The sequence below is a fragment of the Tachysurus vachellii genome, chromosome 11 (genome assembly GCF_030014155.1).
Source record: "Tachysurus vachellii isolate PV-2020 chromosome 11, HZAU_Pvac_v1, whole genome shotgun sequence".
Lineage (NCBI taxonomy): Eukaryota > Metazoa > Chordata > Actinopteri > Siluriformes > Bagridae > Tachysurus > Tachysurus vachellii.
Genome location: NC_083470.1, coordinates 6,476,170 through 6,499,122, shown reverse-complemented (window position 1 = coordinate 6,499,122; position 22,953 = coordinate 6,476,170). Strand labels below are relative to the sequence as shown.

General features: G+C 38.1%; 1 protein-coding gene across 5 annotated transcripts in view; it reads right to left on the bottom strand.

Annotated features, from left to right (window-relative positions):
- fnbp1a (formin binding protein 1a) overlaps nt 1-19,936 on the bottom strand; it is a 30,495-nt gene extending 10,559 nt beyond the window's left edge. For 3 of the 5 annotated variants that reach the window (XM_060881339.1, XM_060881337.1, XM_060881338.1), the window contains exons 1-11: nt 19,724-19,936; nt 16,992-17,107; nt 12,896-12,952; nt 12,508-12,655; nt 7,900-7,962; nt 7,393-7,497; nt 6,655-6,669; nt 4,239-4,367; nt 4,007-4,153; nt 1,958-2,137; nt 598-780 (exon numbers count right to left, since the gene is read on the bottom strand). In XM_060881339.1, coding sequence (XP_060737322.1) covers nt 598-780; nt 1,958-2,137; nt 4,007-4,153; nt 4,239-4,367; nt 6,655-6,669; nt 7,393-7,497; nt 7,900-7,962; nt 12,508-12,655; nt 12,896-12,952; nt 16,992-17,107; nt 19,724-19,798 — 1,218 coding nt within the window. In that variant the 5' untranslated portion in view covers nt 19,799-19,936. The remainder of the gene's footprint in view (nt 1-597; nt 781-1,957; nt 2,138-4,006; nt 4,154-4,238; nt 4,368-6,654; nt 6,670-7,392; nt 7,498-7,899; nt 7,963-12,507; nt 12,656-12,895; nt 12,953-16,991; nt 17,108-19,723) is intronic. The other 2 variants (XM_060881340.1, XM_060881341.1) reach the window with 1 other exon arrangement.
- Nucleotides 19,937-22,953: the final 3,017 nt, after the last annotated feature.

Sequence of the window (22,953 nt, the reverse complement as noted above, 5' to 3'; positions counted from 1 at the left end):
GATGCTTTTCTGTTCACCACGATTATAAACAGTAGTTATTGGAATTACGTTAGACTTCCTGTAAGCTTGAAAAAGTCTGGTCATTATCTTTTGACCTCTCTCATCAAAAAAACTCCTCCTGCTCACTGGATGGTTTTTGTTTTTCATCAGTGTTCTATGTAACGAACTGTTTCCCTCTTGCCGTCTGGAAAAAGGTACCCTAAGCATTCGGGTCCTCACGACCAGACTGTGTAACAGTTTCTCTCCACAAGCCATCAAACTCCTCAACAACTGAACTGAACTGTACCAAGCACAACACACACTCAAACACTCAACGGTATGGACTGCACTGATCTGCACCAAACTCACACACACTCATCCAATGTACATCCATGTTTACAGCACCACCCATATCAAACTGTTTACATGATCTGCATGAATTTAAGCATAATGCTGCAGAAAGGATTGACTGCCTAGATAAATACACAAACGAGCAGAGGTAGAGATGTGTATGTTTGTGGATTTAGAGTGTAGATCTATGCCTACAGATTTTTTAATGAGTTATGATCGATTTTGTGAACATGAACTTGTGACAGTACTTATCCCTCAGGTCCTTACCCCACGCTTGAGGCTTCTCAGGCACTGCATCTTGTGTTTGGAGCTCATGAAGTCGTTGAGGCGCTGTCCGAGTGGCTCCTTGTTGTGCGGGGGCGAGTGCGGCCCGTTGGCCAGGCCTTCTGGGGAGGGTGACGTGGGGGGAGGGGGAGGGGGCTGACGGGGCGACGCTAACAATGACATAAGCTGCACGTGACAGAGCGATGGATCCACAGTCACAGATGGAGCCATGCAGAAACACAGGAGGAGAGAGAGATGGAGACATAAGGACAGAGAGAAGCACTATATAATCCCAGCAACAAGCTGACAGTATGACATCACGTTAAAAAAACATCACGTTAGAAAAACATCACATTAAGCCAATATGCCATAAAGGTATATAAGAGAAGGATTTCTCAGCCAGCTAAAAATGTATTAGTTTCAATTTCAAATAAATACTAACAATACAGACTATTTTTTAATACAATGATAAAATGAACATACTGATGTTAAAAATGTTGTTAAAGATACTAAATTTTAAATTAAAATATTAATATATTTAATTAAACAAATTGAATTTTTTTTTATTTATTTAAAAAATTATTTAGGAAAAATAAAATAAAAATAAAGAAATTAATTAATTAATTAAGATAATTAATGAATTAAAATAATTAAATGTATATTTAACATGTTAGTAGTATTCCAGTCCTCTATCTCTGACAAGTAACTTGCTGCCAGTAGTGAAAAATAAGGAATAAATACGATAAATAATATTTTAACTGTAAGATTTATTTTTATATTTATCTATTTTTAAAAGATTTATTTTTGATGTAAGGTGTCAGGAAGGGAAACTGTAGGAGGTTTCATTTTCATTCACTCTATATGCTTGTAATAGATTTTATTTCAGCAAGGGATTCTGGGTAAAAAAGTGTGCTGAATGAATGAATGTGTAGTGTGGTGAATTTGAGAGGACTGGTGATGTGTTAACTTTCCTTCAACAGATGGAGACATTTTCCAAACAGATGATTACTAAAGTTACTGTAAGAGCTTTAAGAGACCGGAAAGAATCGATGGATGTGCCAATTTCACTTGAACTATTTTCTTTTAAAAGAAAAAAAACCTGCTAGTAGCAATAGGCTACTCAGGACCTTTTATAACTTCTCCTGTTGTTTTGTGCAACTAACACATTTCATAAGCTGCCCTTTGTGACTTTATGACAGTTTTATTCATTGAGCTGCTCAAGGAGTCAATAGTTGAAACTAAATTTACAATTTACTCCTCCTTTAACAAAGCAAATGGTTCATTCAGCTTCTGGCTTTGGGTCTACATCACTTCTACACCTCCACAGAACCCAAACACCAGGACCTTCAGCCATTTCCTGTACCTTATTCCTCTTAATTAAAGGCCACAGCTTGCTCCGGCTCCTGCGCCGACTTTCTCCGCGTGCGTTCAGGAAGCTAGACTCGGACACGGCTCTCTTCATAGATACGCTGTAGTCCTCAAACTCTACATCACCTGGAGGTTCGAAGCCTGATTTGTATGTCTCTACCACCTGCTTGGTGTCCTGAGGGTGAAAATAGAAGATGGTCAGAAACAAAGACATTTTAGATTTGATAAAAAGATAAAAAGAAAAGAAAAAAGATACAAAGAGAGGGATGAGTCTGAGATAAAGAGTCTACAATTCATAAAATAAGTTACATTTGATTATGAAAATATATTATATCAGGTAAATATTGTGGTAAATTATGATACATACATTCATATGATGGAAAATATAAAACTTTTTACTAAGGAAAGTCATAAAATGTTGATTGACAGCATAATAAACAGATTTGACTACAGACCACTTTTTGTTAAATAGCATTGATTTTAATAACTGAAATTAATACAAGGTCTAAAGCCAGTGTACAGTATACAATTTTGGCCAAAAATCCTATATAAAGAGGATTTGCATTGCTATGAAATTTCTAACATTTCTGAACATTTTTTGATGCACTCAAGATACAGAGACCTCACATGAAGGTCAATGATGAGTCAAGTCAGATTTCATGCAATATATGCATTAAAATGCAATATATATATATTTAGACTTCAACAAACACAAACCGATATATAAGATCTACGCATGGTGTAAATCTCAGTCCCAAAACTTCCTTCACGTTTACAATCTGATACTGAGAAAAAGGGTAGTGTGTTGTGTGTGGAGTGTGTTTAGGACTGAGCTTCTAAATCTGAACGAAAGGTGCAACCATGAGTCACATAGGAGCTTATGTCCAATCACAGTCTATAAGCCACTTTAAATCTGTGGAGAAAGTGAGTCAATTAGTGCTCCAATGTGGCCCTTCTCCATCTGTGACACTTGGCCAAACCACAGCCACGTGAGTGCAAGCTCAGGATTTAGCTCAAGACACACACACACACACACACACACACACACACACACACACACCAAATACACATCATCTCCATGGCTGCTAGCCACAGCTGTTAAAACGCTGGGCATCATGATCATTACTCATTATCTTCAAAGTGGGGCAGGAGCATTTAGAGTAATGAAGTCAGCACTTTTCTGTGATAAATTATTATGTCTGCTAAATATAGATTTCTTACGTCCTGTCGTTGAACGAAGTGAAACTTTGAAGAAATTCCTACATCCTTAATATTACTGCTGAAACCTTTGCTAATCAATTGTTTTAATATACTGCATCATTCCTACATGGCTTGTAGATTCGTCTTAAAACTAGACGTTTTAGGTGAAAAACCAAAATTCACCTTCATTCTTTCATTGTTTAATTTTAGAGTTGCACAAAAAAAGTTACACAAGTTACATTTAATGCTGACTAACATCAATTAAACAAATTAGTTCCTGTTCCTTATTTACTTACATTATAAACATGTTATAAACCATTGTTTCCTCACCAATCTCTTTTCTTTTGTTCTTCTTAAACTTAATAATACTAAAACGTTCAGCTTACTGAGAAAATATGACACTTACAAAGAGTCAGGCATGTCCTCCAATCTAAAGACTTTTCCATTTTGGGCTAGAATCACTAGAAATATACTTCCATAAAATAAAATGTTGAATAAAATATGCCTCAAAAGAAATCATATAATTCAAGTTAAAAAAAACTCATTAATAAAAAATGTTCTCTAGATTTTTTTTAGAAACAATACTGTATTAGATCATGTGCATAAAAATATTTTATATAATATAAAATGTGATTTGTCTTGCAGCTGAAACAACTGTCAGAGCTGTCGTTACAGAAAATGGATCAAAACCTCCTGACCAATCAGAATCGCGCATTTGACAACGCTGTGGTAAAATCTATTATAAACATTAGCTCAGTATTGGTCTTTGCAGTCCTGTATTCAACAAGCCATACTTTCCAGTAGCTTAATGAATCCATAAATAGAGGAATGACTGTCTACATACCATTTTGGGCTCGATGGACTCAGCTGCCTTGGTCATACCATCCAGACACTTATTAACAATGGGCAGAACTTTGCGCTCCACCTCAGCGTAGCACCGCATACTCTCCCCTATTCTCTCAATCCGTCTCTCCTCCATCTCCTGGATCCTCTGTAACACAACAGGACAGCTCCTCTTAGAGGCTTTTGGTAGATAGAGTCAAAAAATATCCTCTTAAGATCCTATGATGTCTTACCTGAAAGATGTGGGGGATGAGTGTGTAGTAGTGCTCGTGTTGGTCTTTATTAAACTTCTGAAGGTAGGACAAATACTCGTTCTTACTGTCATCAGCTATTTGATGCCTTATTTGAGCCTGCTGTTTAGCCTGAGAGAGAGAGAGAGAAAGAGAGAGAGAGAGAGAGAGAGAGAGAGAGAGAGAGAGAGAGAGAGAGAGAGAGAGAGTAAAGTGCTATAGAAAGGTTCACACAAAAATCCCAGAATTATTTGCGCCATTGCAGGATCACTCTGTAAAATAAAATAAAGAGCCACATATTGTACACACATAAAAATACAAACAAACAAAGTAAAAAAAAACATGTACACTGTTATCCAACAGCACATATGACTTCCATTACAGCGTAAAAATATGGGACAGGACCAGACAGGACCAGTGCAGCTGCAAAGAAAGAGACGTCTTTCATGGGCCTCCATCCACAGATCTGTCCAAATGTTTGGAAACTGGAAACGCGCCAGACATAAAACCACCAGCTCAAAGAAAAAAATCACACAGTATCACATTATTTCATGCAGCCTATTTTGAGCAACAAGGCTATTTTACAAAGCAAAATGTTCCAGCAGGCCACATTAATTAAAAGGAAAGCTTTGAATAAAAAAATTGACTAAACATTCCTCTTACTCCAAATGTAGTTAGTTTTGCACTGGAGCTGTGCGAGGCTAATGGCGCTAACAAGCAAGGCAACAGCAGGACTACTATATTAGAGATTACAATATTTACTCCAGCTGTACATGTTTGGTATAAAACTACATTTTCAGATTTTTATTTAAAAGGAAAAAACATTCAGGAAACTAAGTTTGTGATCTCCTAAGAAATTATTCCACTCTATAATTATATGCTAATCAGAAGATTTTAGCCACATTATCTGTATGCTAAGCTAGATACAGTACTTAGCTCTCTAAGCTAAATGAGCTAGTCATGATCACAACTATGGGTATTGACAGGTTCAGTTACTGAGATTACTTCAAATGCGAGCTAGAAACATTTACTAACATTTAACTATCCATCTAACCGTGTTCTAATGTTAAATAGAGCTAGCATTCTTGTACATTAACAACTAGCAATGTGAATAAACACAGAGCAGAAGGTTCTTTGTCAGGAAATACAGAGTGCTGATGATCTCCTTTTCCTCTCCTAAGTGAGGTTTAGACAAACTGGATTTTATTTTGATATAGTAATTGTAGTGTGTTATAGATGATATAGATGATAGCCTGATGATAAACTAGTAAAAACTGTATGCTTTCAATACTTGTTAGCTCTGGTAACCTTGAAGCTTCAGGGAAAAACTAAAGAAGTTTAGACACCAAACTTGTTTTGTCTGGTCGACTACATTTGAGGTCAGGGGGGATTAGCTTTGTAAATTCATTTTTAGTCAATCTGTTGTTTTAAACCATACTTGGACTACTTAAGAAGTAAATTGGACTACTTAAGAAGTAAAGATAATACAATGTATTAGATTGATTACAAAATTTTGTTGACCTGGATTTTTATTTCACCAAAGAATTAGTTGCTGCAGTCAAAGACATCCTTAAATCCTTTCTAGATAACCAAAATTAATTCCTTCTGAAATAAATCACTTAAATAATAAAGGAATGATATCAATAAATAGAGGTTACACTTGCTGTGTGCTTTTTTAATAATTTCTTTGTGATATTCATTATGTATTTACACACTTAATAGCTTGTATCCTCCAGCTGTGTAGTTTGCTTTGTAAATTACAGTCTTTGTAAATCAGGATACTGAGGCATAGAGAGGACATCTGAAGGATCCAACATTACAGACTCAATTCTTTAAACCTCCAGAGAACCTTTTAAAAGTAGCAGCAGAAAATATAGCAGCAGAAAAAAAGAAAGAAACTGAATTAAGGGCAGGTAAGGGCTTTAAAGGAAAAAATACGTTGTACCTGTGTTCATTATATACACACATACACGGAACACGTACACACCAAAAAGACAAAGTCAAAACGGTAGTCAAGAAACAATTCACTTTAACATGTTTCAGCACACAGATTCATTCAGCATGCACACTAACAGAACACAAACACCGAGGCACACAGCACAGAAAATGGACAGGAATTGGCCGTCTGTTCTCAGAGCAACTCTAGGGCTTTTTCGCATTATGCACATTGTCTTAATTTAATAAATTGTATACCAGACAAATGTAATGTGCTAAACAGTGGTTTTAATAACCACACACAGGCATTTGTTTGCTTGCACCAGTGACCAGAGGGACGTAATACAGCAACAGGGCTAGAGATTTGGACAAACAGAAATAATTTTGCGACAGACATTTTATGTAGACGTTGAGGTCTATGGGCGTACACTAAACAGATTAACAATTCCCCACAGACAGAGACGACTCGTGGTTATAAACCTACCTTGAGTGAACACCGCTTTGAGCCATGTTAAAAAGACAAAAACAGAGTCGATTAGTGTCAGAGCACTTTGTGGCGTAGAGCAGAATGTCAGAAATATGCGTATGGGTCAGCCGAAAGGCATGAACTACACCTCGGGCCCGGTCATAGATCACAGATAGACTACACATTCAGAAATATTTGTAATAAAACTAAGCCTATAACATTATATCTTTCCAGGATATATGTCCAGGATTTAATGAAAGGTAGCAACTTGGCAGATGGTTAAAATAATTGGAAACTAATTGCAATATAGCAAAATAATTCAATATTCAGAATGGCTTACAGTTTAGGTACCTTAGTTGTTCCATTTCACAAAAGAACTATAAAATGCAATGGACCGAACAGGCAGTTTATTTAACGCTACGCTGTTGAGTGTCCTGGCAGTATTTACTGCCAGTGTGAATCAGTTCAGTCGTATGAATCAAAAGGACTCATGACACAGGCTGTAAAACTGTCCACAGCTCGTTAGGCTCCAACAACTGTCCAATTTCCCTGCACAAAAGTATGGCACACCTCCAGAGGAGATGCTGTGGTTAGTGGGCGGAGGCGCAAGACTCTTTAGGATGCAGTGGAAGGGGTCTAAAAAAATGCTGAGCACATCACTGACACTCATCCATCCCAAACACACTGCAGAGAGCCAGGGCTGGGATGCAAAGAACAAGCAGGAGAAAAAAAAAAATAAGCCGGAACTGGACATACCTTCTCAACATCGGCCTTGGTCACGTTAATGTCGGCGTCCATCTTGTCGAAGTAATGCTGTGCACGGTCGGCTTCTTTGCAGTCTCTCTCAAACCGACGTTTGCTCTGCAAGGTAATAGAGTTCCTTATTAGTGCATATAAATATAAACATATAAAAAGAGATAAAAACAGACATATAAAAAGAAAACCATTAAAACAACTGGATTGCAATAATGCTTAGCACACTTTTACTAAGCTGTCTTTAAAATAAAATGCTTATTATAGATTTAGAAGATTTTAAAATTACAAACATCTCTTTTAAAGTCAAATAAACCACATCCTGGACTAAAATGAACTCCCAGTGATAAATCACTATCGACTCTAAAATCTAAAAATAAATCACAGAAACAAGATCAGTATGATTAACGAAGCATGAATCTATAGCTTGACAAGTTTACGTATTATCCCCGGTCTGGTCGTTGTAATAGAGTAGTAATAATTCTTCTCTGGAAACTAGTTTTAACTCACCGATTCCAGCTGTTTCCAGGAGTTCTCAATATGCTGCTGAGCTCTGCGACCATCGTGGAAATGCTGCAGGAGGAGAATCAGAAGAGTAAGCATGGAGTCATCAACTGCATCACATGTTTACAGTGATAAGACTTTTTTATTCATATTAGCTAAAATATTATATATAAGATAAAACACCCAGCATTAACAGTGTAATTAAATCCATAGTCCAAAACATTTATAACAGCAGTAAATAGCATGTGTGGGGAAATTTAATGCAGTAAAAGCTACTGTAAAAAAGTGCTTCTCTTTTATTACTGTACTTGAATGTTAGCACAGTTAAAGGAAAACTCCACTAGAAATACAGTACATTAAATATGATTACATTAAAATGTATTTGATTTGTTTAGCAATCCACAATTAGGAAACACAAAGATGATCAAAGAAAGCATGAAAAGGGACATCTCTGGTTTTTATATCTATAGACACTAAAGCACTGCTGCATTGCCCTCTTGTTTGAGTTCTACTGGGACCAATATCTGCAGCCAGTTAAATGGCATTGTGGGTAATATAAGAAACCCAAATGAAAGAGATTAAAACTAAAACACATTTCAATGATAAATCTAAAGATCACATAAAGAGTATTATGCAAGTCAATCAGAGTGGATTTTCCTTTAAAAAGAAACTCATATTGCAAACCCAGCACTGTAGGTGTGATCTATACCAGAACACACCACAGTCTTTTAGAAACAAAGCTGATTAGATGAAATGTGAACCTAATGACTCAGCCAACACAGTATAGCCACAAAAATGCGCTGTGTTCCTCCCAAAATAAAATGCTCACTACTGACAAACTTCTCATTGTATCAAAAAACATTAGCTTAGATCACCCGAGGCCACGGTGACGGGAATATCGCGTCACGGCTGACTCACACCCACTCTCAGGATGCCATTAAACACAGTATGAAAAATACATAAAGGACACATTCTTTGAGAAAGCCAGTCAGATATGAAAGGCAGACAAATGCTCATCAGGGTGGAAAAACGATCTGCTCTACATTTTGTTCAGCTCATGCGTGGTCATGTCTGCTCCTATTGTGTTAGTTCCAGTCATTTGGCTGTGACAGAGGCCTCACAGACCCAGTTAAGGAGGAGGAGCTTCTTATTCTTGCACCCACTCCACTGACCCCAATACATGACCCATATTCAAATTTAGCCAACTTTACCGTAAAATCATCAACAGAGTAATAAAATATTTCACATTCTTCATCCAGGGATTTACAGGAAGTGAGGAGCAGATGATGAATTTCTCTACAGATAGGAACCCTGTCCAAGGGGAAAAAATGCTAGTAAAAATCACCAGAGGTTTGACTTTTTTTAATTTTTTGTTTCTCAGAAAAAACAATAATCAATGTTTCTTTCATTTCTTATCATTCATGTAGCTTAGTGTTTTCCAGAAAAAACATCATCCACAATTGCATTTCCATGATAGGTTGAAGACATGGTGCATGTTCAGCCAAAGAGCTTATGTACAGCTCATACATAATGCTCGCTAAATCAGTTTATATGGAAGTACAGAGAATGTCGCGCTTTTACACGGACTAATGTGATTGTTGTGCTACGGTATTTAGAGTTGGCTAAAGTAAATCCAACAAGCATTTTATACGGAAATTGTATTCAGTCTTCAGATATTATTATGGATTTAACCCTTTTTACCAGTACACTCGAGGAATGGAAATTGACGGATCAGCCATTTTCAATCAGTATAAACAAATGACTTATTTTATCGCTACAAATCTGATATAAAATTAATCAGGACGGTGTTGGCTTTCAGTGTGAGACGTGTGTTTTTTCCTCTGTTGGATAACCTTACACAGAATTTTAGCATTGAATATAACACCTTCAAATTGTTTACTTTGAAAAGCAGGCAGAAAAAAGTAATACTTATGAAAAACTACAAATTCTTATGAGTCATTAAGCACCACTGAGGAGTGTAACATGACAGACATTAATGCTGAACATGGACACAACCAAAACAGGCAGAAATTCCTCTGGTAAAAACACACTCTTACGAGGTTACCCTAGAATGGTTTAAACCAGGTTGAGTTTGAATACAAACATGTATTTACGCTATGTGCAAATTTAACCCTGAACGTCTTGTAAGATATTAATGAGATGATTATTAATGAGATTTATTTATGCAGCAATACACACTATATATACAGTATACATATAGTATATGCTGTAGCTTAGTGGTTAAGGTACTGGATTACCAATCGAAAGGTTGTGAGTCTGATCCACCAAGGTCCACCAAGCTGCCACTGCTGGGCCCCTGAGCAAGGCCCTTAACCCTCAATTGCTCAGTTGTATAAAATGAGATAAAAATGTAGGTCGCTCTGGATAAAAGAGTCTGCAAAATGCTGTAAATGCACACTAACTGCCGATTAGAGGTTCATTTCGATGCTCGGCATCTTCTCATTCATCTATAACCATATCAGGCTTTTTGCCTCATGTGGTTATGGACATGATTCACACTCTGGGTGCAAGTGGTCCTGGGTTCAAATACCAGACAAGCCCTTTCTTGCATTTTGTACTGTAACTGCATCATTTCCCATGACTATTTTTATTTCTTCTTATTTTTCTTCCTATATTTTTTCATTCAGGTCTCATTTTGTATTTAGTTCTTTAAATGTACAATGTCTAAGGAGGTATAGGCCAGGTTTTTTTTTCACTGCAAGTTGTGTACTGTATATAACTGTGTATGTGAAAAATAAAATCTTGAATCTTTTATTTCTAATATTTGTATTTCTTTGCACCATCACATTACATTTGGCTTAAAAAACACTACCATCCTTTCAGCCTTAAAGAAAAGAGCCCATATAAAAAGAACTCAGTGGTCTAGACACTATTGAAAAAAGCCAGTCTCAGACAGTCGCATCCTCTGAGGCATACTTACTGTACATACAGTGTTCATTTACACTGTACAAGTTAACTTTTAAACACTATTTAAAGACAAGGGTTAATCAAAACAAAAAGTTCTAAAATTGTTGGTCAAATGTTTTGACTATTGAACGTCATGCATCACATCTACAAGAAGGAATTCTCCGAATGCCAGATTTCTGTCGAGTTCCTGATTCCAAAACTGTGAAGTTTAACCTTAGCTGTGTACAAAATGGATGTAAATGGATACAAATAAACGATGGGAAATCTGTTTGAGCTGGGATTCCAGGTGTATGACTTTTCCGCTCTGATTGAATAATAAATAGTTTGAGAGAAGCTTCTATAATTTCATCATTATCAGCAATTTCAAATAATCAATTAATCAATCAAGAAACTCCTGATAAGAAATCGGTTCAGTCTTATCACTGCTCGATTTTAAAAATGTGTATATATATATATATATATATATACACATATATATATATATATATATATAATTTGCTAATCTGGGATATAAACATTTGTCTTAGGGGCTTTTTAAACCTGGTCACTTCATGCGTTTTCTGTGATCGGATAGTTATCCGATCGTAAAAAGACCAGGTCTAAATGCCCTCCGAAACGTTTTTGAGACGGTTATAAATCCAATCGTTCAAACCACTTCAGGAGGAGGTCTGGGACGCATTTCAGATGAAACCGTACAGGTGTATATGAATGTGGTTGTTCAAGCCACATACGTCAGCGCTATACTCCTCCCAAACGGAAGTACGTCACTCGCAGGTCTTTTCGTCTTCTTTTTGATTGCATTCTGAAAACCGCATACACCAAAGAGTTTTCCATTTCAATTACCCCGCAAATGAGGTAAAATATATTTGCATTTTGGGCGGGAGTAGAAATATCGGATTGATATCTGATTCGCCAAGACGCATTTATGTGGCCTAATGTAAATGTAACAGTTTTACAAATCAGATAGCTATCGGATCAGAGAGAACACATGAAGTGGCCAGGTATAAAAACGCCCTTATATTCAAGACTATACATAGCCTGACTTCACCATTTAAACAGTTTGTGAATATTAGAACAATTGCTCATCGGTCCACAAGGGGTGGGGAAGACAAGACTGTATTATTCCTCTCGGAAAATGTACATTTAGCCAGTCTGTATTATTATTCTAACCTGCAAGGTAATGGAACGTAATCCCATTATCAATTAGGAGATTAGTTACGTCTGGTTCTTTTCAGTTTTATCTTAAAAATGGCTACTGAAAACTCAACTGTCAACATTAGTATGTTACAATATACATTACAGTATAATTAATGTATTCTTGTTTTTAGATTTCTTGCCTATTTGCTTCCTCCTGTTGCCATCTCTCTCTTCTGTGTGTACGTAGATCAATGTTTCATTCTTATATGCAATCATGTATGTTTTTGTAGGTGTGTATATGTGTAAGATGGTGTAAAAAGCTGACTTTTTAACATTCTGTCATGGGTCTGCAGATGGAAAATAGCCTTTTTAGCTAACCCTGGCACATTTACAGCCATATTTATTAATGTGCAGTGCCCCTTTAAACACATAAACTAAACTAAAAGTGAGAGTCTATAAATGGAAATAATTCTAAACCTACACCCACCTTCACACTTCCCCAATCATGTGGTGCTATTAAAAGAAATTGCACAATTTCCGTTCACATACCGCTTTCCGTTCAGCTTTCAGCTCCTGGATGTAGCGTACCAGCTCTGAGATGATCTGTGTGGAGAGGTTCTCGGCAATGACCTCGTGCTGCCCGGCGTAGTCATTCAGCTCATTCAGTGTCATCAGAAATGCTCTGCAGGAGGTGTACCTGGCCATATGTGTGAACACAAGAAAACATGCATCACACCAGTTGTTCCTCTAAAAGCAGAACCTTTTAGCATTCCTAACACAATGGAATCGGCCAAACTGAGCGGTGTTTCTAACATGAAATAAAAAATCTCAGATTACATTTTTACTGGCTACTATAGACTAAATTACGACGTTGGTGAACATAGACGCAGATATTATAGGATGTGAATGAAAAACGTATTGAGAATAAAGTACGTACTTGTACTCGTCCTCTTCTCTGGAGTTCTTCTTAGGCTGAAATTTCTTCGAGAGGTTTCTTTAACAAGCACAAAACCATTAGACCTTGATCAATATGATGTAATTTTGGGTCTTTAATTTACTTTACTTTACTTTAATTTAATACTACCATCAATTCAAATGGTTTTAATCATACATGTTAATCATTTAATTAAGATGTGCCATTTTCCAAAAAAAACTACAGAAAGTTACAGAAAAACTAAAGAAAGTATAATAATCATTAATTGTGTCACGCCTTTATGCGAAGCAAAGTCATCTTTTCCAATATCAACACTCACTGACATGTTTTCTTTCTCTTCCACCACAATTATTCTTTTTATCCATTTATAGTTATATTGTAAAACGTCCTGCCAGTTAGTTCTTGTAATGATGTGTTATATTATAGCATATACGGTAATAGTCCTTCCATCCCAGGACTCTCTTACATTACATTAACAACAAAAGAATTTATTTTGTCACATATATATTCTAGCACAGAGAAATTCTTTCTTCCCAACTTTGGAGGTTGGGGTCAGACATGATACAGCACCACTGTAGGGATAGGGGCCTTGCTCAAGGGCCCAACAGTGGCAGCTGGGCAGTGCTGGGGCTTGAACCACAATCATTCGATCAACATCCCAGTGCTTTAACCACTTTAGCCACTGTTACATTACATAGAGGCTACATAACCCTCGGTCCTGAAAACTTCGGAACGTCATCTCTGATTGTCACAAAGTGCTGACACTGGAGACACCTTCAAAAATCCACCATATCAACGATTAGATTAAAAATCTGCTGAAGTTGATTATCTACCCTACGAGTCCCCGAATAGGTTCTTACTACAAACCCAATAATAATATACACCAAACACGGACTATTGTCCAAGCTGCTGCTGTTAAAGGAAACGATCAGCTCCCTCTGACTGATCAAAATCCCGCATCAAACTGTGCTGTCATGTAAAGTGGCTTAACCTATAGTATCTTTAATTATATGTTGGCGATTTCTTTCACCCTTTCACCCTCATATGATATTTATGAAAGACGTATCAATTAAAGCAATCGTGTCCTGGGGAGCAAAACAAAGCCCAGTAGTGTCTCTACCATAATGGTGCCTTTATCATTGAGAGCTCTAATTCATAAAGCTGACGTTTGTTTGTTAGCGTGACGAATCGAGTCAACTTGACACACACTAGCACTGTGACATTAATTCAAGTAAATGTGAAAAGGGGATGTGAGGCGCTCATGGATATAATAAAGTGTGTTGCTGGTGCCGCCCTGTCCCCCGCTTGCACCTCTCGTCTGCATCACTGTCTCTCTCTCTCCACCCACCCCCCTTTCTCTCTTTTCGTCTGGCTTGCTCTATCTCTGTGTCCCTCTCACCCGCTCCCTCTCTCTCTCTCTCTCTCTCTCTCCGCACACACACCCAGCTGTACCTCCCCGTAGGCTGACGTGTTGCTAGGCAGATCGCCATCTTGCAGCTCCTTGTCAAAGCCATGCGGATGCTGCCGTTTATTGTCTCCTTACCACCTCAACGAAGGACTTAAAAACGGTCTTGATGTTCTGCAGACGTTCAATAGAACGACAGGGGGAAAAAACGCAATTGAAACATACAGACCCTGAATATAATAACAACTATCCTGTGGCCTTTTAAACAGCCATTATTCCTGAGCTGGAGGCAGGTTGATGCCGTTTGTCTGCTAACAAGCGTATTGTGTCAGATAAATCTCCACTCATTTAAGGGGCTGAATAAAAGGCTTGAGGGAGGCGGCGTGAATTAAGCTTTTCTCTCAACTGAAGGCGCACACAAATACACTCTGGAAGACTTCATAAAAATAACAAAGCCTTGATTGACAGGCAGCTATAAAAAGTGGATTTTCTTGTGTGATCACGTGTGTGTGTGTGTGTGTGTGTGTGCTTGGGTGTCTTCACTGGCTAACACAACCCGTAAAAACCACAGACAGGACCAAACTGACAAAACTAGCACCAGACTATCAGGATATGGGTCAACACCATAGCAACCCACGTAACCACGGTGATGCAGTACAAACACGTCCTGTTGTATAAGTTGTGAAAAAGTAAATAATAAGCAAGCGATATATATTTATTTAAATATCACTGGCAATGACAAGTGTGTACAGATGATTAGGTTTAACAAGACTAATTAGCGATGACAAAAGGAGCTGAACATCTTTGAGGAATTTGCAAACACTTAAGTTTATATAGATATATATACCTATTTAGATATACTGTATAAACATTATTGCCTCAGTTCAATGTAGGGCTGCATTTTATTGCTTGAAATAGGATACTGTGCTGCACATATGGCTTGTAATTTCTGCATTACAGTTACAGTTGTAACTACATTAATTTCATGAAAATTCATTGGTCACACTAGTGCCATTTTTAGAATAGACAAAATCCTCACAGAATACAATAAAAATGTGTTTTAGGTGCTTGTTTCTATATCGGCTGGCATATCGGTATTGCCAAGTCCAACCATTTGGAAACAATTAACACAATGTGTTGAGGATATGCTGTTGTAATAATAAGACTTCCTACGGCTCCTCCCTGGACGCTTATTCACATATATGATTTATATCAATCCCATTACTCAGAGTCCCCCAGAAGAGGACAGGTTCCCCATTTAGTCTGGTTTCTCTCATGGGTTTTTCCTGGCCCCTGTAGCCTCTTGTGTTCTCATTAGAGATCAAAATCTATATTCATATTTCTCTAAAGCTGTGTGACAATGTCTGTCATTAAACATGTTATACTACAATAATGTTAAATTGAATTTGACATTGTACAGCTCTAACTCAAGGTGGAGATTGGACCAAACACAATCAATCAGCTATTGTGGGTTAGAATTAGTTAGAATATCCCAACCATGTGGTGTACATTCAGCAGACCATGAGAGCATCTGATAGGTCAGAGCACCCCTGTTAGAAATTCGGATTGTTTAGCACACGCTCTCCCTCTGAAATCCTAATTGTTCAAAAATATCCTATGCAGAATTCTGATTTTTCAGAGCTCCTTTACCCTTGATTATTCAAAGCATTATCATTTGGAACTCTGATTTGCTTAATTCACTCTTGTTAGGAATTAGGATGCTCAGGGCATCATTATCAGGTATTCAGATTGGCCATAGCATCATATTTCGCAATTCTTATTGGCCATAGCACCTTCACTGGGAATTCTGATTCGTCAAAGCACCTTCATTGGGAATTCTGATTGGTCAAAGCATGCTCACCAAAAATCCCGAGTGGTCAAAGCACACCGACTGGGGATTCTGATTGGTCAAAGTACGCTCACTGGGAATTCTGCTGGGTCAAAACACACTCACTGGGAATTCTAATTGGTCAAAGAACCTTCGCTGGGAATTTTGATTGGCCAAAGCACCTTAACTGGGAATTCTTGTGTCAAAGTGTAGTCAAAGTACACTCAGTGGGAATTCTGTGCGGTCCAAAGCACACTCACTGGGAATTCTGATGGGTCAAAAGCACCTTCATTGCAAATTCTGATTGATCAAAACACACACTGGGAATTCTGATTGGTCAAAGCGCACAAAATAAAAAATCTAAGTGGTAAAAGCACGCTCACTGGGGATTCTGATGGGTCAAAGGACCTTCACTAGTAATTCTGATGAATCAAAGCACCTTCACTGGGAATTCTGATGGGTCAAAGCATACTAACTGGGAATTCTGAAAGTACAAAGCATACTCACTGGAAATTCAAAACACACTCACTGGGGACTCTTATAGGTCAGACAACAGCATTAGAAATACTAATAGGTCAAAGCACAATCTTTTGGATTTCTGACATGTCACAGCAACCTCATTAAGAATTTTAACTGGTCAAGAAAAACAAGATGATTAGGCATACAGTGTACAAGTTACTAACTGGAACAGCCAGATTTCTTGTTTATCACTAGTATGGGGATTTATATGAACGTTCTATAGCGAAAGGTACTTCTGTTTGCCTTCACATGGCTGTCTGAGTTTTCAGGTCCTCATTTGACAAGCTGAAAAATCAAATCTCCCATGCTGCGAAGAATGTTTACAGTCAAATGCGATCTTTGCGTACCTTATTTGTTTTGCGTAGTTCAGCTCGATTTCAGATCTCTCCTTGACAAACTTGGTGTAGCGCTCCACAAACTCGATGCCCCACTGCGTGTGCTTCTCCAAGTTATCAAACTGATCCTAAAGTTGGGGGGAAAAGACAGCTGCAGATTCGTCTCATCCAAGGCTTTTACACACAAACTAAAACTAATCAAAAAAGAGTCGAAATCATATAAACTTGCACTTTAAGTGATGGAATTTTGCTCTGTAGAAGTTCATTTAAACCAATAAGAGGCCTACTAGGGTGTTGTATGGAAAGTTACTGTGCATACGCTTATGAATGATTAATAACACATTAATAACTTTTTTGTAGTTATTTTACAGGTTACAGTACCATTGCGGGTTTGTGTTTGCTAGTCTTATTCTAAAGTGTGGGAATCATCAACAAGCTGCGCGCTTTAAGAGGTCACGACTCTATTTTTAGCTCTATTCCACAGTGTAGTCTTATGATATTAGGCTGAACGTTGTGCCGGAAATTAGACATCCTAAATGCAATAACAGTAGCAAGTCTGTTATTAGAGTGGTGCAAAGCAGTTAGCAAGATTCGTAGGATCGTTGTTTGTACATTTAAGTTTCCTCTGGGTTCCCTGGCATCCCATTCAAGGTGCATTCCCACCTCAGTGGTGGACCCATGTCAGGCTCCGGACTCACTGTGACCCTGAGTAGGACGGATAAAGTACTTAATAAAGATGAATGAATAAATTAATGAATGAAGAATGAAACTTCTCTATTACACAAATGAACCAGTCTATGTTTGGGAACATGATTAAATATGTTCTCTGTTGTGTGTGAAAGCTGCCACCTCATCATTTCTCAGCATGACTGGTGTGCCAACTGCTCACTCCAGATCATGCTTTTGGCTCGATGTTGTGCATTGGATGGCTGAGACTTTTAGAGGCATGGTTTTTACACACAGGCCTCCCATAGATGATTCTTTTCACTAGAATTTGAATCAGCTAGAATTTGCAATCTCAGCACAAATCAGAACAAGCAATTAGATAAAAGTGATGCTATGGCTAAAGCAAGACATCATAGGGCATAGATCATTAAACAATATATTATTATTGTATATATTACACTGAAGGTTCCATCCTTAAGGCTTCTTGAGTCTTCTTTTAAAAACAGAATCATTATCCAGCTAAAGAAGCCTTGGGGAACCTTTTTTTAAAAAATAAATAAATAAATAAATAAATAAAAAGAAAAAGAAAGATAAAGAAAAATATGGCATTTTTTGGAAAATAAAATCCTTATCCCGAAAAAAAAAAAGGAATCCTCATCTTTACCTCTACCTTTTAATTAATTTTTAAACGGTTAAAGTGTTCTTAAATTTGTAGCCGTCTCTGAAAGAGAAATACAATGTTATTGGGCTTTGCTTATATAGAAGACAACCACGTGTAGTGTCCTTAATGAAACAGCGGTTCCACAAGAGCAACAAACCAGAGAACTCATAATGGATTTAGATGTAACTTTTTTCTAAAAGATCTGTTAGATGAGCTGTCATGATGATAGAATGATGATCTATTCATAGTACTGTGTTAGTTGTCTGAATTCTGTGTTAAAAGGAACGCACCATAGAAACTAATTTCCTGTGAGCACATGTTTAAAACTCCTCTTTATTATTTAAATCTGTCCTGTATACTTGTCCATGGTTTTAATACTCGGCAGTGATGGAGGTCTGGACTACCATCAACTGGGCAGGACTGATTGTAAATACTGTCTAGTCTGTAGTGTTCGGGAATAATGTACAAAAGTATTTCCATGGGCACAGAGCTAATTCAACTCCCACAAGAACTGAAAGGTATTCAATGTCTTTGAGTGCAAAAGAAACTGATATAAATTGCTTAAAGATGGCTTTGGGAAAGTGTTTTATTCTTGCATGCCATCCCAGTGTGACTGATACCTGGGGTCAAGTGAAAGGAATAGCAGTGTATGGACTAAAAAGGTCAACAAATGGGAACTGAGACAGCATGTATAGAAGGTGAAGAAATATGAAACTCTCCTATATTCCTGACAATCCTCTGGTCCCTGGTCAGCACATACTGATGCTAAGTCTCAGGTAGGAGCACGTGCTCCCTTAAAACCTATTACTGTATTATTATCATGTTATGTCACATTATCACAAAAAAAACTCATGCAGATTTTGTAATCACGATGATCCTTATCATCTAAATGAAGAGCTTGTGAGTAGATTTCATCACAGCAGATATGCACTGCATTGATATCAGACGTTGCAGGCATCAGACATTGATAACAGACCTTTTACCTTGATAAACAGGTAAAATGGTGTGCACGTGCGATAACTATGAACAATACATATCCATATTTCTCGTGCCCTGTGCAGGCGGTTAGGACCAGCATTAACGACGGATTACGCCTTGTCTTAATAACCGAATTAGCCTGGACTGGTTGAGATGTATTTGATGACGTGTAATCACACCGAGAGTGAATTACTAAAGTGATGCACTGCACTGATTTTTCCTTCGACGCAGGTTTGCGAAACGGACGGAACGGCGCGCGCCGCATGCATGCACGAGTCCTGCTGTAAAAATGGGCGGACCGCTGAATATCCCAGCTAGGAAACATTAGCACCGACTCCTGACACACCTGCTGATGACTGATGCACACATTTTTAAAGATTTCTGACCCTCCACACACCCCCGTCATGATGCATTTCCAGACAGATAGTTTGGCACGTACCCAGAGCTCGGTGCCCCAGCTGCAGCTCAGGGATTCGGGGCAATTCCTCCGCGATAATCCTCTGCTCGAATGCATGGTTGATTCGTAGTAAACCACGTATTTAATTCAAATAAAATGACTGATCCAGGGGTTTAGAAAAATACCGTCAAGGGTGTAAACCTCGATCGGTGATTAGAGGTCTGTTTTCACCTCCGCATGCTGCCAGTTGCAGGCAATCAGCCTCGGCCGTCGGATATGAAGCTAATCTCTCTCTCTCTCTCTCTCTCTCTCTCTCTCTCTCTCTCTTTCAGCACCCTGCATTCATTCAGTCAGCCGCTTGGGACAGCACACACAGTCTGAATGATGCTGATCGGGTTAAACAACACTACATAAATAGTCTTAAACTATTTTCCAACTTATATGCAAATACTCTTTTGTATTTATGGTTCCATATTTAAAAATCACTTAAAAATGTGTTTTTATCACTGATGACATTTTTGATGATCATCACTGAGTTGTGTGAACCATGTGTGACATTAAATAAAGTGAAATATGACACAAATAATGTTTGTTTCTCTAACGCGTCATGCCTTTTATTTTGACAACAAGCATGGTTGTGTTCCAAATGGATTGAAGTGGGGAACAAGTGCACTCAAGCATCCCATAACAGAGAACTTCCTGTTAGGTACAGACTTAAAGTTAACTTCCTGTGGGTCCCATCACATATTGGGGTAAAAGGAAACGATGAGACAGACAATCTGACCAAGCAGACTTTGAAACACTCACATATTGACATACACTTGTCATGTTTACCAAAACTGACAGACACAGGAACAGTTTCTTTCCCCAGACAATCATCCTGATTAACAACTCACCATAATTATATTCCCTGCTTCATATCTCTAACTACTGCATTATCAGAACTGTCACTCATCACATCATCAGTATATGTTACACACACTACTGCTGCAAAGCAAAGCATAATAATACACAATACTGTTATTTGCACTACCATGCACTTCTCACACTTTTATGTACATAACTGATCAGTCATATACTCTGTATTCATATTTAATACTCACATCGTCTGTATTGTCTTGTCTTGTAAAGTATAGTGTTATTTATATCTGTACTTTTGAGAGTCACAAACAGTTGGAACCAAATTTCTCATGTGTGTCAACATTAACACACTTGTCTCCAGAATGCGCATTGGACACTGTGCCATAAAGAATATCCAGAAGCTGCATTGGACACTGTGCCATAAAGAATCTCCAGAATCTGCATTGGACACTGTGCCATAAAGAATATCCAGAATGCATATTGGACATTGTGCCATAAAGAGTCTCCAGAATCTGCATTAGACACTGTGCCATAAAGAGTCTCCAGAATGCGCATTGGACACTGTGCCATAAAGAGTCTCCAGAATGCGCATTGGACACTGTGCCATAAAGAATCTCCAGAATCTGCATTGGACACTGTGTTATAAAGAATCTCCAGAATGCACATTGGAAACTGTGCCATAAAAAATCTCTAGAATCTGCATTGGACACTGTGCCATAAACAATCTCCAGAATCTGCATTGGACACTGTGCCATAAACAATCTCCAGAATCTGCATTGGACACTGTGTTATAAAGAATCTCCAGAATCTGCATTGAACACTGTGCCATAAAGAATCTCCAGAATGCACATTGGACACTGTGTCATAAAGAATCTCCAGAATCTGCATTGGACACTGTGTTATAAAGAATCTCCAGAATCTGCATTAGACACTGTGTTATAAAGGATCTCCAGAATCTGCATTGAACACTGTGCCATAAAGAATCTCCAGAATGCACATTGGACACTGTGAAATAAAAAATCTCTAGAATCTGCATTGGACACTGTGCCATAACGAATCTCCAGAATCTGCATTGGACACTGTGCCATAAACAATCTCCAGAATGCACATTGGACACTGTGCCATAAAGAATCTCCAGAATGCACATTGGACACTGTGCCATAAACAATCTCCAGAATGCACATTGGACACTGTGCCATAAAGAATCTCCAGAATGCACATTGGACACTGTGCCATAAAGAATCTCCAGAATCTGCATTGGACACTGTGCCATAAAGAATCTCCAGAATGCACATTGGACACTGTGCCATAAAGAATCTCCAGAATGCACATTGGACACTGTGCCATAAAGAATCTCCAGAATCTGCATTGGACACTGTGCCGTAATGAATCTCCAGAATCTGCATTGGACACTGTGCCTTAAAGAATCTCCAGAATGCACATTGGACACTGTGTCATAAAGAATCTCCAGAATCTGCATTGGACACTGTGCCATAAAGAATCTCCAGAATGCACATTGGACACTGTGCCATAAAGAATCTCCAGAATGCACATTGGACACTGTGTCATAAAGAATCTCCAGAATCTGCATTGGACACTGTGCCATAAAGAATCTCCAGAATGCACATTGGACACTGTGTCATAAAGAATCTCCAGAATCTGCATTGGACACTGTGCCGTAATGAATCTCCAGAATCTGCATTGGACATTGTGTTATAAAGAATCTCCAGAATCTGCATTGGACACTGTGTTATAAAGAATCTCCAGAATCTGCATTTGACACTGTGCCATAAAAAATCTCTAGAATCTGCATTGGACACTGTGTTATAAAGAATCTCCAGAATCTGCATTGGACACTGTGCCATAAAGAATCTCCAGAATCTGCATTGGACACTGTGCCATAAAGAATCTCCAGAATCTGCATTGGACACTGTGTCATAAAGAATCTCCAGAATCTGCATTGGACACTGTGCCATAAAGAATCTCCAGAATCTGCATTGGACACTGTGCCATAATGAATCTCCAGAATCTGCATTGGACACTGTGTTATAAAGAATCTCCAGAATCTGCATTGGACACTGTGCCATAAAGAATCTCCAGAATCTGCATTGGACACTGTGCCATAAAGAATCTCCAGAATCTGCATTGGACACTGTGTTATAAAGAATCTCCAGAATCTGCATTGGACACTGTGCCATAAAAAATCTCTAGACTCTGCATTGGACACTGTGCCATAAAGAATCTCCAGAATCTGCATTGGACACTGTGCCATAAAAAATCTCCAGAATCTGCATTGGACACTGTGTTATAAAGAATCTCCAGAATCTGCATTGGACACTGTGCCATAAAGAATCTCCAGAATCTGTATTGGACACTGTGCCATAATGAATCTCCAGAATCTGCATTGGACA